The sequence below is a fragment of the Peromyscus leucopus genome, chromosome 20 (genome assembly GCF_004664715.2).
Source record: "Peromyscus leucopus breed LL Stock chromosome 20, UCI_PerLeu_2.1, whole genome shotgun sequence".
Classification (NCBI taxonomy): domain Eukaryota; kingdom Metazoa; phylum Chordata; class Mammalia; order Rodentia; family Cricetidae; genus Peromyscus; species Peromyscus leucopus.
The window spans coordinates 15,415,495-15,432,195 of record NC_051080.1 but is presented as its reverse complement, the minus strand read 5'-3'; the positions used below and the strand labels follow the sequence as shown (position 1 = coordinate 15,432,195).

The 16,701-nt window shown below is 46.7% G+C and overlaps 2 protein-coding genes across 5 annotated transcripts in view; both read right to left on the bottom strand.

Annotated features, from left to right (window-relative positions):
* Ttll8 (tubulin tyrosine ligase like 8) overlaps nucleotides 1-1,801 on the bottom strand; it is a 47,738-nt gene extending 45,937 nt beyond the window's left edge. Inside the window, exon 1 of one of the 2 annotated variants that reach the window (XM_037197457.1) lies at nucleotides 1,202-1,801. In XM_037197457.1, the coding sequence (XP_037053352.1) occupies nucleotides 1,202-1,421 (220 nt within the window). In that variant the 5' untranslated portion in view covers nucleotides 1,422-1,801. The remainder of the gene's footprint in view (nucleotides 1-1,201) is intronic. The other variant, XM_028869134.2, reaches the window with a different exon arrangement.
* A 1,521-nt stretch (nucleotides 1,802-3,322) lies between these two features.
* Mlc1 (modulator of VRAC current 1) overlaps nucleotides 3,323-16,701 on the bottom strand; it is a 30,396-nt gene continuing 17,017 nt past the window's right edge. For all 3 annotated transcript variants that reach the window (XM_028869137.1, XM_028869139.2, XM_028869138.2), the window contains 3 exons: nucleotides 16,420-16,542; nucleotides 5,833-5,994; nucleotides 3,323-4,828 (listed from right to left, as the gene is read on the bottom strand). In XM_028869137.1, coding sequence (XP_028724970.1) covers nucleotides 4,754-4,828; nucleotides 5,833-5,994; nucleotides 16,420-16,542 — 360 coding nt within the window. In that variant the 3' untranslated portion in view covers nucleotides 3,323-4,753. The remainder of the gene's footprint in view (nucleotides 4,829-5,832; nucleotides 5,995-16,419; nucleotides 16,543-16,701) is intronic.

Here is a 16,701-nt window from a genome sequence, read left to right as displayed (position 1 = left end):
ATTCAAATTTGGGATGAGAGTACCAAGCCTTGTCTTCCTCAGTCCCCTTAGGTGGCAGACCTGAGATGTAAGAAGTGAATGACAAAAGCTAAAAGAAAAAGAAAAGAGTATTACCTTCTGGAAGGAAGTGTGTAGACTCTTTAAGATACAAGGGCTCTCGTGATATATGAAAAGATCATTAAGTAGGTCTCATTAAAACCAGAAATTCACAGGCTGGGCATTGGGATTTCATTCTTTAATCCCAGCACTTGAGAGGCAGAGGCAAGTGGATCTATGTGAGTTCAAAGCCAATCTGATATACATGGTGAGTTCCAGGCCAGCCAGGACATATACAGTGCATACCTTTAATCCTAGCACTGGGGAGGCAGAGATAGGTGGGCATTTGTGAGTTCTAGGCCAGCCAGAGCTACATAGTAAGACCTTGTCTCAAAAACAGAAAGAAAGGGGTCTGGGCAGTGGTGGAACATGCCTTTAATCTCAGCACTAGGGACGCAGAGGCAGAGGCAGAGGCAGGCTGATCTCCGAGTTCGAGGCCAGCCTGGTCTACAGAGTCAGTTCGAAGACAGCCAGGGCTACAAAGAGAAACCCTGTCACGAAAAACAAAAACAAAAAACAAAACCAACCAACCAACTAACCAAACTCTTAGAAGTTAAGATTAGGGAAGCAATCATTAAGACTAAAATGGCCAGCCACAGATCCTCATGAGTATTTATAATACATTGATCTGACACAAAACTGGTATCCAAAATGTACAAGAAATACCTGCAACCAAGATCTGGAGTATCATGGATGTAAGAGAGAGAGATTGGTAGCACTCGCAGAATGGTCCAAGTGTCAAGGCCAACACCAGCTGTGTGGCAGATGGGGAGTACCACAGCTGGTAAGCCTGAACTATATCTTCGAAAACTAAATGTTGTACCCATCTATGACACGTGATTTTACTTTTAGGTATTTTGGTATTCGCCAATAAACGTGAGCCATGCCCGAAAGGCAAGTGCAGGGATCCACTTGAATAAAGAGCTTTCCCTCTCTACTACCAGAACAGTTTCCCAGGACCAACACTATGTGATTTTCACAGTCCTCAGAAACCCCAGGACCCCAGGAGGCAGCAGAATCTGGGCCTCCTCCTCTCTCCCCAAACCCCTATGCCTGCTGCTTTGAATAGGGCTGACTGCAAATGCGGAATGCAAATGGTACGGACTATTTTCTTCTTTGTGATCTTCATCGGGCAAAGTGGAAGACGGCTTCTTCCTTTCGCCATTCTCCATGCTCGCCTCGAGTAGCTGGTTCCTTTGGCCCCCAGCCCCTGCTGACAAGGGTGGAGAGGTCAGACATACCCAGGGAAGCAAGGGTGGGGTTCTGAGGCCCGAGGTGTGGGAGGGTGGTCTGGGAGAGAGGTCTGGGGTAAGGGGACATGTCATGAGCTGGAGGCTTGGGGGTGAGAAGTCAAATGGCCAGTGGGAGACAGGTCTGAGAGTGAGATGGGTAAATTAGAGTAGAGGACAGCTCAGGGTTAAGGAGGGAAAGCCCGGGGTTGAAGAGAGAGATTTGGGGCCGAGTTAGGGAGGTCTGAGTGGGAGAACCAGTCAGGGGTGGAATACAAGTCTGGAGCTACGAAGGGGAGGTCAAGGTAGGGAGACAGGTCAGAAATTGGGACACAGGTGTAGGGTCGAAGGGGAGGCAGTTACGGAGTTTGGAAGGAGATGGGAAGGTGAAGGAAAGAAGGTTGAAAAGGCAGGGTGGGGTGAAAGCGGACAGGGTATAAGGCTGGGAAAGTTCGGCGGTTCTAAGGAGCGAAGCCTGGGGATTCCAATCGGAGGGGGGCGGGGCGGGGTTCCGAACGCGGGGTGGGAGGGGGACCTGGGCGCTAGCGAGGACGGGCCTGGCGTGTCTGAGGGCAAACAGTGCTCACCTGGGACCCGCCCTGAAGCGCGTGCGGCTCTGCAGGAGCCACGAGCCTCTCGGCTGGGCGTCTTGTGGTCGCCCCGGGCAACGGCCCCTGGCTGCGCGGCGCATTGTGCAGACCGATGGCGCTGGTGGCCTGGCTTGCGGCGTCCTGAGTGGCGCCCTACTCGGGGTGTGGGGCTTCGCGGACGCACAGGCAGAAGGGGCTGCAGACGGCTGCGCGTGTGGGGAGGCCGATGGCTGCGGTGCGCAGTCGATACCCGAGGAGCGGACTGAGTCCGGACACCGTTGCTGGCACTCACACTGAGCTTTGGTTCTGGATCTAGTCCCATGCTGCGGTCCGAGGAATGGCCAATGCCGTGGCGGGGACGGGGGCGGGGACTAAGGCTCCTGACAGTGCGGGCCATGCATCAGGGTTAGCTCTCAAGTGCCTGCTATCCCCGCCAGGGTCATGAGTTCCCGCTCCACATCTCCCACGCACCTGTCAGGGTCACACAGACAACCCTAGCACTCAGACTACACCAAGTCACAAAGACCAGGGAGTCACACCCTGCCCCACCCTCGGCTTCCTCCCTCCTGGCTCCCTTGCTGTTCACAAGACGCCTCCACATAGGTCAGAGGTGGAGATGGAGTGCCAGGGTCCTTCCAGGCAGGTGTTCTCCCCAGTCCCTTCGCCAGCTGAGAGTGTCTCCTCGAGGTCAGGGTGGCTGTGGTACCTAGGTTCATTAGTGGGGTACCTGTGCTGTGCACTCGGTGTTCCCAGGCTGTCCCTTCCCTACAGCCAGTGCCACTCGCTGCCTTAACAGGTCAGTTCCTGTCTTTGTCCAGCTTCCCTATGTGGCACTTTGGGCTGTGTTAAGGAAGGCCTATCCATCCATCCATCCACCCATCATCCATCCATCCATCCACCCATCATCCATCCACCCATCCACCCACCCATCCATCATCCATCCACCCATCCACCCATCCACCCACCCATCATCCATCCATCCAAGTCGTCATTGTTTTTGTTTTTCCGAGACGGGGGTTTCTCTGTGTAGCTTTGGTGCCTGTCCTGGATCTTGCTCACTCTGTAGACCAGGCTGGCCTGGAACTCACAGAGATCCGCCTGGCTCTGCCTCCCGAGTGCTGGGATTAAAGGTGTGCGCCACCGCCACCCGGCCTTGTCATTGTTTTAAAGCCTAAACTTGAGATCATTTTCATTTGGTTTAAAGCAGTGGTTCTCAACCTGTGGATCATGACCCCCTTGCAGGGGTCACATATCGGATATTCTGCGTATCAGATATCTACATTATGAGTCATGACAGTAACAAAGTTACAGTTATGAAGTAGCAGTGAAATAATATTATAGTTGGGGGTCACCAGGACATGAGGAACTTTATTGAAGGGTCGTGGCATTAGGAAGGATGAGAACTGCTGGATCAAAGGCATCTTTATTTCATAGGTCTTGCTCTCAGGTGTAGGAGGCTTCTCCCTGACTGGTGATCCAGGCTTTACTCACCATACACATCAAAGAATAAATTAAAAATGGCTTTCCACTCAAAAGGTCCTACTTCTCATCCCTGGTTTTTTGGTTTGTTTGTTTTCTTTCTTTCTTTTCAGAAGCATTTAACAGGCTATGATCACATTTGCATGTTAGCATTTATTGCCCAAGCATATTAAACTATACCAAACAAAAGTATACAAGTGACAATTTTTAGACCCCATTTATATGAGTTGTTTTTTAAGCTCTCTAAAATTAGAAAGTGCAAGCCAGCAGCAATCTCCCGCTGCCCCATTCTGGTCCTGAACATTCAAGTCTCCGGTCTCCTCGCAGATGGCTTGCCACCCCAGTTTCCCCTCGGCTCCCTCTCTACCCAACAATGTGCAGCCGAGCTGCAGCAGGCCCAAAGCCTGGAGGGCTCTGCACATATGCAGGCCGGAGGACCTCTCCTGGTGCTAATGTGGTGCAGGCCCCAGCCCTCTGGAGCCGTAGAGGATGAAGATAGGACCGGGACTCCCCAAGGCTGGAGATGGAGCTGCTTGGCTTCGGACTTTCTACCTTCCAGGTGCCTTACTTGCGTTTCTCTGACTAAAAATAACAACTGCACTTTTCATGAGTCCTGGCAGTCAGGGTCATGTGCATTTAGTAAGAAGTCTAGAAGGGTTTTCATTATCTCCCTGGCCCTGGCAGCTCTTTGGGGGGCACAAAATGCACCTCTCGTCTTTCCATTAGCCTCCTTGGAACCCACTGATACACCCCAGCTCAGTAAGGAACATTGCCGCTCACCTCCCGGAAGAACAAAACAGATTCAGTGAAAGTGCACAGGCAGGAAAGCAGTTCCTAAAACGGTTCTCAGTTTTACAAGGGGCCCAACTCACTGTGGATTCCTCGGTGCTCTTGTCAGTTGAGAGAATCCCGGTGATCTCTGGGGTTTGGGGGGTGGTATACAAACCATCTGTTGGCCATGATTTTCACCAAAGCCAAAGTGACTCTCACAGTCAAACTATCCCCGCACTGCGGCAAGCATGCGGAGGCAGGGGAATGCCCTGAGGCCAAAATATCAGGCCCTATGTGTGAGTAAGGATCAAATCGGGGAGTGAAGAGGGCTGGAGAACAAGGATGACCTAGGCCAGCAGGGTCACCTGGGAAGTACAGATCTGACCCTCCCGACAGGGCACAACCTTCAACGTTCGCCTGTTCCAAAGTTAAACCACTACAGAAAGTGAAAACCATGCAGCAGCCTGGCCGGCCCTCACAGGAGGGAAAGAGTGTTAGAAAGCAGTTGTTGCAGGATGGTTAGAGTCTGTACGGTTGAACATGCCGGAGGCCAGGCAGACACCAAGACTCGGCCTCCCTGTCCTGTAGTCACTGGGCCATTTGTACCACCACAGCTCTCCAGGCTTTCTCCTTGTCAAACTCCTTCAGGGGGCTTCTGGCCACCTGTGGTGAGAGACAGGACAGTGTTACCTCATTGGGGCCAGACTGGAAGGCAGGCGGATTCAGCTCCGTCTGTGCAGCATCTTGGGTTCCTGGATGCAAGCTTCTACACTTGTGAAAGAACTGAGGGAGAGGATGCTAGACAAGGGACAGACCATCTTAGAAATGCCCACATACTCTTCCAGAGTGTCGGCAGGTGTCCAGTGGGGCAGGTTTTAAGATGGCTGTGTAATTGGCAGCAAAAGAAGTGGACAACTGAGGCTGAGACACGCCTCCAGACACGAGAAAAAGTAACTCTAGCTTGCACACTTATTCAGAGTTCCAAAGATGGATAGTTCTGGAGTCTGGCAACAACAATTTATTCACGTGGCTCTAAGGCCTGCTGGTCAGGACACAGACCCAGGTAGACTTCACTTGTCCCAAGACAAAGATAAGACCTGCCAGGCAGGACCTGCCTGAACATCTCCTTGGGCACAGAACAACCAGGTACTTAGTGGTCACTTCCTTGATGGCAGTGGGCAAGTTTGTCTTAGAAGACCCTACAGGGACAAGCTGGCTCAGGGAGCAGGCCCAACCTCAGTTGCGGGGGCATCAGAACTTAGGATGGGGTGGGGGTTGGGGGTTAGGAAGAGTATCATCCAGATAACTGCGGACTGGCTACTCCCGGCCCACTGGTCACTGGAATGTCTAGATGCCGGAGCTCCACATGCCAGGCAGGGGCAGCCCTCCCCTGCAGAGCAGGGCATCTTCTGTGGGCGTCTAGGAAAGGCTTTCTCTGTGTCTGTGAAAGCACAGCTGGAAGCCCTGTGGCCATGGCTTTTTTTCATGAGTGGATTTGTGCTCATTTTTAAAAAATAACCTAGTTCAAACTTTATTTCTCCATTTCTCTTGGGTGTTTAAAACCGCAAATAAAGAAAAAAAAACCATCACAACAAATACTGAAGAACATTAGTGAAGGGGTCCATTACTCTGAGGACCCCAGCATCCTGGGAAGGCAGACCACTTACCTCCCCTGCTGGGCGCTCCTGGGGACAGGTCTGGGCATCCCAGGATGCAGCCTGTAGCCGGGCGTTGACCTTGAAGCTCACACATTGGATGGCTGTGCCAGTGTTGAGGCCCCCCTGAAGCAACAGCACCAGCAGCAAGAGCAGGAGCAGCACATCATAGGACTACAATGAAAGACCAAGACGTGAGCAGGTCCGCAGGCAGGCTCCTGCCAATTCTCCCCAAGACGTGAGCAGGTCCACAGGCAGACTCGCCAATTCTCCCCAAGACGTGAGCAGGTCCACATGCAGATTCCTGCCAATTCTTCCCTGTCTAAGGCATCCACAGAGTCAGAACCACTTGACCACTGAGCCCTGGAAATCCAAACATGCTTTCTTGTTTCAGTACTCTGAACCAGAACATTCCAGTTCAATCAATTCTGCTAGCTTGCATTTTACAAGTGAGCATAAGAAGGACCTGGGTTGTGTTCCTTCCACCCCTCCAATCCAACAACCATAGGCAGGTTAAGATCTTGTGGGACTCCTGTGGCTCATGCTGAAGGTGTGTAAAGGGTAGGAGAGACCACAAGTGTCAATTATATATCTGCAGGAAACACACTCCTGATACTGGAATTGGCTCTGAAGAGCCTTTGGCTGAAGGAAAGTCATGGGCCCAGACCTACCAGCAAAGAGATCTGAACACCGGATGCTGGTGAGGGAGAGGCAATAAGAGAGAACAAGAAGACAGGGCAAGAGTCCTTGTCCCGAGTCCAGGGGCCAGAGGCAATAAAGTGCACTTCAGATAGCAAGGGTGCTTCAGAAATATCCACAGAGCAACCAGATGGATGGCTTTCAGCACCATCCCACAGAAATACAGGGCAACTAAATGTTAACCCATAAAGGACATAGTGCTGACTGGCATGATGATGTGAGCCCATGATCCCAGCACTCAGGAGGCCCAGGCAGGAGGATCTCAAGTTCAAGGCTGCCCTGGACTATACAACAAGACCCTGTCTCAAAAACTGAAATATAAATTCATGCATAAAAGCAAAAGCTATGTGTGTCCCACAAAGAGGAGCTTTCCTGTCTGGAAGGGAAGGAAGCAGATGTGCAGCCTCTGCCATTAGCACAGGGAAGTCCCATCACACAGCAAGAGGATGGAACAGATGGCGGAATATAAGGAGAGGACCTTGCAGGCAGGCGCACAGTCCGTGAGAAAGTGTGTCCAAGGACTGAGGGAAACAAGGATTTTTATGCAAATGTGGCTTTAACAAGGGAAGCATCTTGAGAAAGATCAAATTGGTGATCCATGGCTTTGCCATGCTCTGGAAAAATCGTGCTAGAAAGCTCTCTGGTGAGGACTTAAGGGTCCAGACACATGTGCTATCTCTAGAGTCCCTCTCTCAGGTGCTCATCCTCAAATAAAGGCTGGTCATCATAACAGCAGACGGCTGGAAATAACCCAGTTCTCATCACCAGGGACTTGTCAGGCCAATGGGGCAACATTTGATCAGATTAATGAGGGAGTGCAGAGGAGTTCTGATCCCTCTGGGTGTTTACCAAACACTAAGGTAAATGATTGAGTTAAATAATGACCCCTAACACAAGGCAGTGTTGGCGCATGCCTTTAATCCCAGCAGAGGCTAGAGGATCGTGGTGAGTTTGAGGCCAGCCTGGTCTACAGAGCGAGTTCCAGGACAGCCAGGGCTACACTGAGAAGCCCTGTCTCAGAAAATAAAAACAAAACAAAATACCCAGACTTCCCTTCTGGTCCAGAGGTGAGTACCCGGATCCAACCCGGACCCCATCCCTGGACACCTGCCACTCCGGGAAGACCTGCCCAACTTGGCACCAGGTTCTGGCCACCGGACAGCTCCCCTTCTAGCCCCACCGGGAGGGATCCCCTTTTCCAAGCCCCCCGGCAGCCCCTGCAATCTCCGCGCCCCGCCCCCACGCCCATCTGCCCGCGACTCCAGCCACTTCCTGAGACTTAGAGACCGGCCCCCAGCTCCCAGCCTGCCCCAGACTTCCCTTCTGGTCCAGAGGTGAGTACGCAGGTCCAACCCGGACCCAATCCCTGGGTACCAGCCACCCCGGAAAGACCTGCCCAACTTGGCACCAGGTTCTGGCTACCGGGCAGCTCCCCTTCTAGCCCCACCGGGAAGGATCCCCTTTTCCAAGCCCCCCGGCAGCCCCTGCAATCTCCGCGCCCTGCCCCCACGCCCATCTGCCCGCGACTCCAGCCACTTCCTGAGACTTAGAGACCGGCCCCCAGCTCCCAGCCTGCTCCCGATTGCCGTTCTGGACCAGAGCCTGCCCCGGACTTCCCTTCTGGACCAGAGAGTTGGACAAGAGAACTCCCTTTTGGACAAAAGAGAGAGTCTTCCTTAATCTGTCAGCTCTTTCTGAAACAAGTACACTGATAAGACGAAGAAAGAACCACAAGGAGATGGGCAGACGTCAAGGCAGAAGTACATACAGCAAAATGAAGAGCAATACAGCATCACCAGAACCTAGCCCGCCTCCAACATCTAGACCTGAACACCAAAAATTGGAAGAAGCAGAAGAAAGTAGCCTTATGAGTAACTTCATGAAGAAGGTAGAGGCTTGTGTAGAGGAAAAGACAAGGAAATTGGAAGAACGCTATAAACAACTAGAGGAAAGAGCAAACAAATTAGAAGAAAACAATAAAGCCCTCCAAGAAAAAAATAAATTCCTGGAAGAAAACATTAAAGTCCTGGAAGAAAACATTAAAGTCCTGGAAGAAAACAATAAAACACTGAAAGAAAATCATGAAAAAGCAATGAAACAAACAAAGGAAACAGGCCAAGAACTGAAAAAGGAAATTGAAAAAATAAAGAAGACACAAACAGAGGGAATGCTGGAAATAGAAACCCTGAGTAAAAGATCAGGAACTTCGGATGCAAGTATAACCAACAGAATGCAAGAGGTGGAAGAGAGGATTTCTGGCATTGAAGATACAGTAGAAGAAATAGTTTCATCAGTCAAAGGAAACACTAAAGCCAACAAAGTCATGAACCAAAATGTCCAAGAAATCTGGGACACCATGAAAAGACCAAACCTACGAATTATAGGGATAGAAGAAGGTGAAGAATACCAACTCAAAGGCACAGAAAATATATTCAACAAAATTATAGAAGAAAACTTTCCCAACTTAAAGAAGGAAATGCCTATGAAGATACAAGAAGCCTATAGAACACCAAACAGACTAGACCCCCAAAAAAAGTCCCCTCGACACATAATAATTAAACAACTAAATGTACAGAATAAAGAAAGAATATTAAGAGCAGCCAAGGAAAAAGGCCAAGTGACCTATAAAGGTAAACCCATCAGAATAACACCCGATTTCTCAATGGAGACTTTGAAAGCCAGAAGGACCTGGACAGATGTAATGCAGACACTAAGAAACCATGGATGTCAGCCCAGACTAATATACCCAGCAAAACTTTCAATCATCATAGACGGAAGGAACAAGACATTCGAAGACAAAGCCAGATTTAAACAATACCTATCCACAAACCCAGCCCTACAGAAAGCACTAGAAGGAAAATTCCAACCTAAGGAAGTCAGATACACACTTGAAAACACAGGCAATAGATAAAGCCACAACAGTAAACCCCAAAGAAGGGAAGTACACACACACTACCACCAAAAATGACAGGGATGAACAATCACTGGTCGTTAATATCCCTTAATATCAACGGACTTAATTCACCTATAAAAAGACATAGACTTACAGAATGGATACGAAAGCAGAACCCAACTTTCTGCTGCATACAAGAAACACATCTCAAATTCAAAGACAGACACTACCTAAGAATAAAAGGCTGGGAAAAGACTTTCCAATCAAATGGTCTTAAGAAACAAGCAGGGTAGCCATACTGATATCCAACAAAATAGACTTCAAACTAAAATCAATCAAAAGAGATAAAGAAGGACATTACATATTCATCACAGGAAAGATCCACCAAGATGAAGTTTCAATTCTGAACATTTATGCCCCAAACACAAGGGCACCCACATATGTAAAAGAAACATTACTAAAGCTTAAACCACATATAAAACCCCACACATTAATAGTGGGAGATCTCAACACCCCACTTTCACCACTGGACAGATCTCCCAAATCGAAACTTAACAGAGAAATAAAGGACTTAACTGATATCATGACCCAATTGGACCTAATTGATATCTACAGAACATTCCATCCTAACAAGAAAGAATATACATTCTTCTCAGCACCCCATGGAACTTTCTCTAAAATTGACCACATACTTGGCCACAAAGCATATCTCAACAGATACAAAACAATTAGAATAACCGCCTGTGTTCTATCAGACCACCATGGGTTAAAGTTAGATCTCAACAACAGCAAAAACTACAGAAAACCTACTTTCTCATGGAAACTGAATAATGCTCAACTAAATCACCAATGGGTTAAGGAAGAAATAAAGAAAGAAATTAAAGACTTCCTAGAGATCAATGAAAATGAAGACACCACATACCCAAACTTATGGGACACAATGAAAGCAGTGCTAAGAGGGAAATTCATAGCACTAAATGCACACATAAAGAAGTTGGAGAAATCTCACACTAGTGACTTAACAGCACACCTGAAAGCTCTAGAACAAGAAGAAGCAAAGTCTCCCAGGAAGAATAGACGCCAGGAAATTATCAAAGTGAGAGGGGAAATTAATAAATTAGAAACTAAGAGAATAATACAAAAAGTTAATGAAACAAAGAGTTGGTTCTTTGAGAAAATCAACAAGATAGACAAGCCCTTATCCAAACTAACCAAAAGACAGAGAGAGAGAATCCAAATCAACAAAATCAGAAATGAAAAGGGGGACATAACAACAGACATTGAGGAAATCCAGAGAATTATAAGGTCATATTTCAAAAACCTCTACTCCACAAAACTGGAAAACCTAAAAGAAATGGACATTTTTCTGGATAAGTACCACATACCTAAGTTAAATCAAGACCAGATAAACTATTTAAATAGCCCAATAACCCCTAAGGAAATAGAAACAGTCATTAAAAGTCTCCCAACCAAAAAAAGCCCAGGACCAGATGGTTTCAGCACAGAATTCTACCAGATCTTCAAAGAAGAGTTAATACCAATACTCTCTAAATTGTTCCACATAATAGAAACAGAAGGAACATTACCAAACTCCTTTTATGAGGCTACAATTACCCTGATTCCTAAACCAAACAAGGATACAACAAAGAAAGAGAACTACAGACCGATCTCCCTCATGAACATTGATGCAAAAATACTCAATAAAATATTGGCAAACAGACTCCAAGAACACATCAGAACAATTATCCACCATGATCAAGTAGGCTTCATCCCAGGGATGCAAGGGTGGTTCAACATACGAAAGTCCATCAACGTAATACACCATATAAACAAACTCAAAGAAAAAAACCACATGATCATCTCACTAGATGCAGAAAAGGCATTTGACAAAATCCAGCACCCCTTCATGATAAAAGTCTTGGAGCGATCAGGAATACGGGGAACATACCTAAACATAATAAAGGCAATATATAGCAAACCAACAGCCAACATCAAATTAAATGGAGAGAAACTCAAAGCAATTCCACTAAAATCAGGAACGAGGCAAGGCTGTCCACTCTCCCCATACTTATTCAATATAGTACTTGAAGTTCTAGCCAGAGCAATAAGACAACATAAGGAGATTAAGGGGATACAAATTGGAAAGGAAGAAGTCAAGCTTTCCCTATTTGCAGATGACATGATAGTATACTTGAGTGACCCCAAAGATTCCACCCAGGAATTGATAAAGCTTATAAACACCTTCAGCAACATAGCAGGATACAAGATCAACTCAAAAAAATCAGTAGCCTTCCTATATACAATGGACAAAGAAGATGAGAAGGCAATTAGAGATACATCACCCTTTACAATAGCCAAAAATGACATAAAATACCTTGGGGTAACACTAACCAAGCAAGTGAAGGACCTATATGACAAGAACTTTAAGTCCCTGAAAAAAGAAATTGAAGAAGATGTCAGAAAATGGAAAGATCTCCCATGCTCATGGATAGGCAGGGTTAACATAGTAAAAATGGCAATCTTACCAAAAGCAATATACAGATTCAATGCAATCCCCATCAAAATACCAACACAATTCTTCACAGACCTGGAAAGAATAATACTCAACTTCATATGGAAAAACAAAAAACCCAGAATAGCTAAAAGAAACCTGTACAATAAAACAACTTCTGGAGGCATCACAATCCCTAACTTCAAGCTCTACTATAGAGCTACAGTAATAAAAACAGCTTGGTATTGGCATAAAAACCGACATGTGGACCAATGGAATCGAATTGAAGACCCTGACATTAACCCACACACCTATGGACATATAATTTTTGACAAAGAAGCCAAAAGTGTACAATGGAAAAAAGAAAGCATCTTCAACAAATGGTGCTGGCATAACTGGATATCAACGTGTAGAAGGCTGCAAATAGATCCATATCTGTCACCGTGCACAAAACTTAAGTCCAAGTGGATCAAAGACCTCAACATAAATCCAGCCACTCTAAACCTGCTAGAAGAGAAAGTAGGAAGTAATCTTGAACGCATTGGCATAGGAGATCACTTCCTAAATATAACACCAGTAGCGCAGACACTGAGACAAACAATCAATCAATGGGACCTCCTGAAACTGAGAAGCTTTTGTAGAGCAAAGGATACGGTCAACAAGGCAAAGCGACAGCCTACTGAATGGGAAAAGATCTTCACCAACCCCACAGGTGACAGAGGACTGATATCCAGAATATATAAGGAACTCAAGAAATTAGACATCAAAACGACCAACAGTCCAATTGAGAAATGGGCTTTAGAATTAAACAGAGAATTCTCAACAGAGGAAACCCAAATGGCTGAAAGACATTTAAGGAACTGCTCAACATCCCTAATCATCAGGGAAATGCAAATCAAAACAACTCTGAGATACCACCTTACGCCTGTCAGAATGGCTAAGATCAAAAACACTGAAGACACTTTATGCTGGAGAGGTTGTGGAGCTAGAGGAACTCTCCTCCACTGCTGGTGGGAATGCAAGCTTGTACAACCACTTTGGAAATCAATATGGCGCTTTCTTAGAAAATTGGGAATCAATCTCCCCCAAGATCCAGCTATACCACTTTTGGGCATATACCCAAGAAATGCTCAATCATACCACAAGAGCACTTGCTCAGCTATGTTCATATCAGCATTGTTTGTAATAGCCAAAACCTGGAAACAACCTAGATGCCCTTCAACTGAAGAATGGATAAAGAAATTGTGGCACATATACACAATGGAATACTACTCAGCAGAGAAAAACAATGACATCATACGGTTTGCAGACAAATGGATGGATCTAGAAAAAATCATCCTGAGTGAGGTGACCCAGACTCAGAAAGACAAATATGGTATGTACCCACTCATAGGAAGATACTAGATGTGGAACAAGGATGACTGAACTGCTACTCACATCACCAGTGAGGCTACCTGGAAAACGGGACCCCAAAAAAGACATGGAGAAATGGATGAGATCTACATGAACAGCCTGGTCATGAGTGGGAACAATGAAGAGCGACGGTCGAGGGAAAGAGAGTGGGAGATCCTAGCTGGATCAAGAAAAGAGAGGGAGAACAACGAATAGGAGACCATGGTAAATGAAGATCACATGAGAAGGGGAGGAAGCAGAGAGCTAGGGAGGCCCACGGAGATCCACAAAGATACCGCCAGAAAAGACTGCTGGCAATGGACGAGAGACGGCAGGAACTGACCTATCCCGGTGATGGGATGGCCAGACACCCTGTTAGTTGTGCCATAAACCCCATCCAAGGAAGGTCTGAGGAATCTGGATGCAGACATCCATGGCTGGGCCCCTGGTGGAGCACTGGGAGTCTAATTAGTGAGAAAGAAGAGGGTTTATATGAGCGAGAATTGTTGAAGCCAGGGTTGGATAAAGCACAGGGACAAATAGCCAAACGAATGGAAGCACAGGATCTATGAACCAAAGGCTGAGGGGCCCCCAACTGCATCAGGCCCCCTGAACGGGTGAGACAGTCATTTGGCTTGATCTGTTTGGGAGGCAGCCGTGTGTTAGTGCCGGGTCCTGGGCTTGTTGCATGAGTTGACTGTTTGAATCCTGGGACATATGCAGGGACACTTGGCTCGGTCTGGGAGGGGGGACTGGTCCTGGCTGGACTGAGTCTACCAGGTCGATCCCGGTCCTCAAGGGAGACCTTGATCTGGAGGAGGTGGGAATGGGGGGTGGGATGGGGGAGGGGGAGGGGGCGAGAGTAGGAGAACAGGGGAATCTGTGGCTATTATGTTGAACTAAATGATGTTGTAAAATAAATTTACTTAAAATAAAATAAAAAATAAAAAAAAAAAAAAAAAAAACAAAAAAACAAAACAAAAAAAAAAAAAACAACAACAAAAAAAAAAAAAAAAAAAAAAAAAAAAAAAAAAAAAATAACTCCCAATACATAATAGTGATTAGAATGCCTAACCTGCTTTGAGGGGAAAGAGAGAAAATTATAATGGTGTGATAGCTGGCAAGTAATAGGTTGGCACCCCTGCTCCTCAATTAACCCTTTGTACAGCTTTATAAATGTAAATGTTATGTTTGAAAATATCATTAAAATGTAAAATAAAACAAACCCTAATGCTGATTGTATCCAGAATCCACTGGACTTAACCACTTACCAAATCAAAATCATATACAGAAAGGGGATTTTGTCAAATAGCATGAGGGTCACTCTTTAGTGGGATTAATATTAAACACACACACACACACACACACACACACACACACAGAAGGTGGGCTATTGGTAGCAATGTTGGTTTCTTGTAATTGTGGGTCATTTTATGTGTCTATTATAAGACAAAATTAAGTAGAAAGGCTATTAAATGTTACCAGAAACGTCATATTTGAAGTAGGAGTAAGGAGATGAAAACATCAAGTAAAAAAAACTTCTGGGAAAGGAAAAAAGCAGAGAATGTTCAACTTGAATTGGAAACAACACAAAAGCGTATCTATAAACATACAGTTCTTCCCAGGTCTGTTCAATGAAAGGGCTCAGAAGAGAGCCCTGTGCAGGGAGAGCACACAGAGGCAGATTCTGAGGTCTGTGTCCTGTTCCTATCTGGGTCAAGGTCATGAGCCTAGGCTGTCTTCAGTGGCTACCTAGAAAGACTGATTGGTCATCACAGGAGCACTTACCAGGCAGGTGCCCTCTGGACACATCTGGGTCAAGTTCATCATAGAAAGCAGAATGTTAACAATACTCTAAAAATACTAGAGGCCTAGAGAGTCCTCAGTGGTGTTCAACAAAAACCAAAGCTGTCTATCTGTCTTGCACTATGCTAGCATGAGAATGGCAGAGAAATGAGAAGCCAGGCCCTTGCCTTTTCTTCACCTACCAGGAAAAGATCATCCATCAGCATCAGCCCATAGGGGAGGTGCTGGGGAGAGAGCTGGAGCTACATAGAGCCCAAGCCCGACACCACAGTGATTTACACCTCGACAGGGCCCTTGTGCTCCTCAGGAGCATTGGCAACAGATGAATAGGTGGGGCCGCACTCCAGGCAGCATTGGGGGATAAGGTTTCCCTGAACTGAGCAGACCAAAGTGCAAGGCAGCCTGCTCCAAAACAGTCACGAAGATCAATGTGGGCTGAATGTTACACAACATCGTGCAATAACGTTGACCATCTTAGACTTGACAATGGGACTTGGATGTGTAGGGAACTGTTCTTACTTTGGGACTATCTAATTGTGAAAGGGTGAAGGGTTGAGTTATCAAAGTTTGACACTCATCCCAGATGAGTGTGACATTCATGCCACCATCAGTGTAAGTACGTGTGAGTGCAAGGGGGAGCTGCTGAAGCATCTCACTGGTGCTGTACTGCCCTTCCAATGTGCACATGAGGTTCCTCATAATATGCTCATGGGAGGAAATCACCTATCCTGGAAACCAACAAATGCCAAGCATCTAAGATGTAAATCCAGCTGCATGCGCTTGAGCCTGAGGTCCTGAAATGTGCTGAGGGTCCCCAGAGGAGTCTCAACTGGTGATATCCTATGTGAAAGCTACAAAGTCAGAACACTTCCAATCTTCAGATCTATCTATGAACTTAATGCAAGTCTGACTGAGATCTCAGTGGGTTGTAACCTGATGACTGAACTTGAGATGTGCATGGGTGCTCAGAAGACAGAGGAAAGCCACAGCCATGATGAAGGAAGTAGGGGCCTATTATAGGGCCAAGCTAAGGCAGGCAGGGAAGGGGTGTAAAAAAAAAAACCCAAAACAAAAAACAAAACCAAAGCAGTGGGCAGAAACCAGAGCAGAGCTGCCTAGCAGCCTGTCGGGGACAGAACCAACATGGAGAAAGAAAATCCTACCCCACTCCATACACACCCCACCCCACCCAGAGCAAACTGGGCAAAGCCACTTTGTTCAGGTGGGTGCCCATTTGTCCTGGCCACTGCCATCTCCTCAGACTCTATCAGTGAGTGGCTCTGTTTCCAAAGAGTCTCAAACTAGAATGGATACATACTTTGATGGCTGGTGGGTAATCTTTAAAAATCTCCACGATTCTCATCACACTGAAGGACAGGTATCCAGAGGCGGTGAACAGCAGTGGGGATGTAAGGCTGCTGATGGCAATCAGCACCTCCACCTGGCAGAGAAACAGATGAGGTTGGGTAGTAGGTGTGGCCAGCATTACCTGCCTGGGAATTTGTGAGGCTGGACCACTATATGGCTCCCGACAAACTCTGCTCACTCACTCAGTGTAGTGTATGACATGTGAGGTTTTGAATTTCACATGCGACTAACT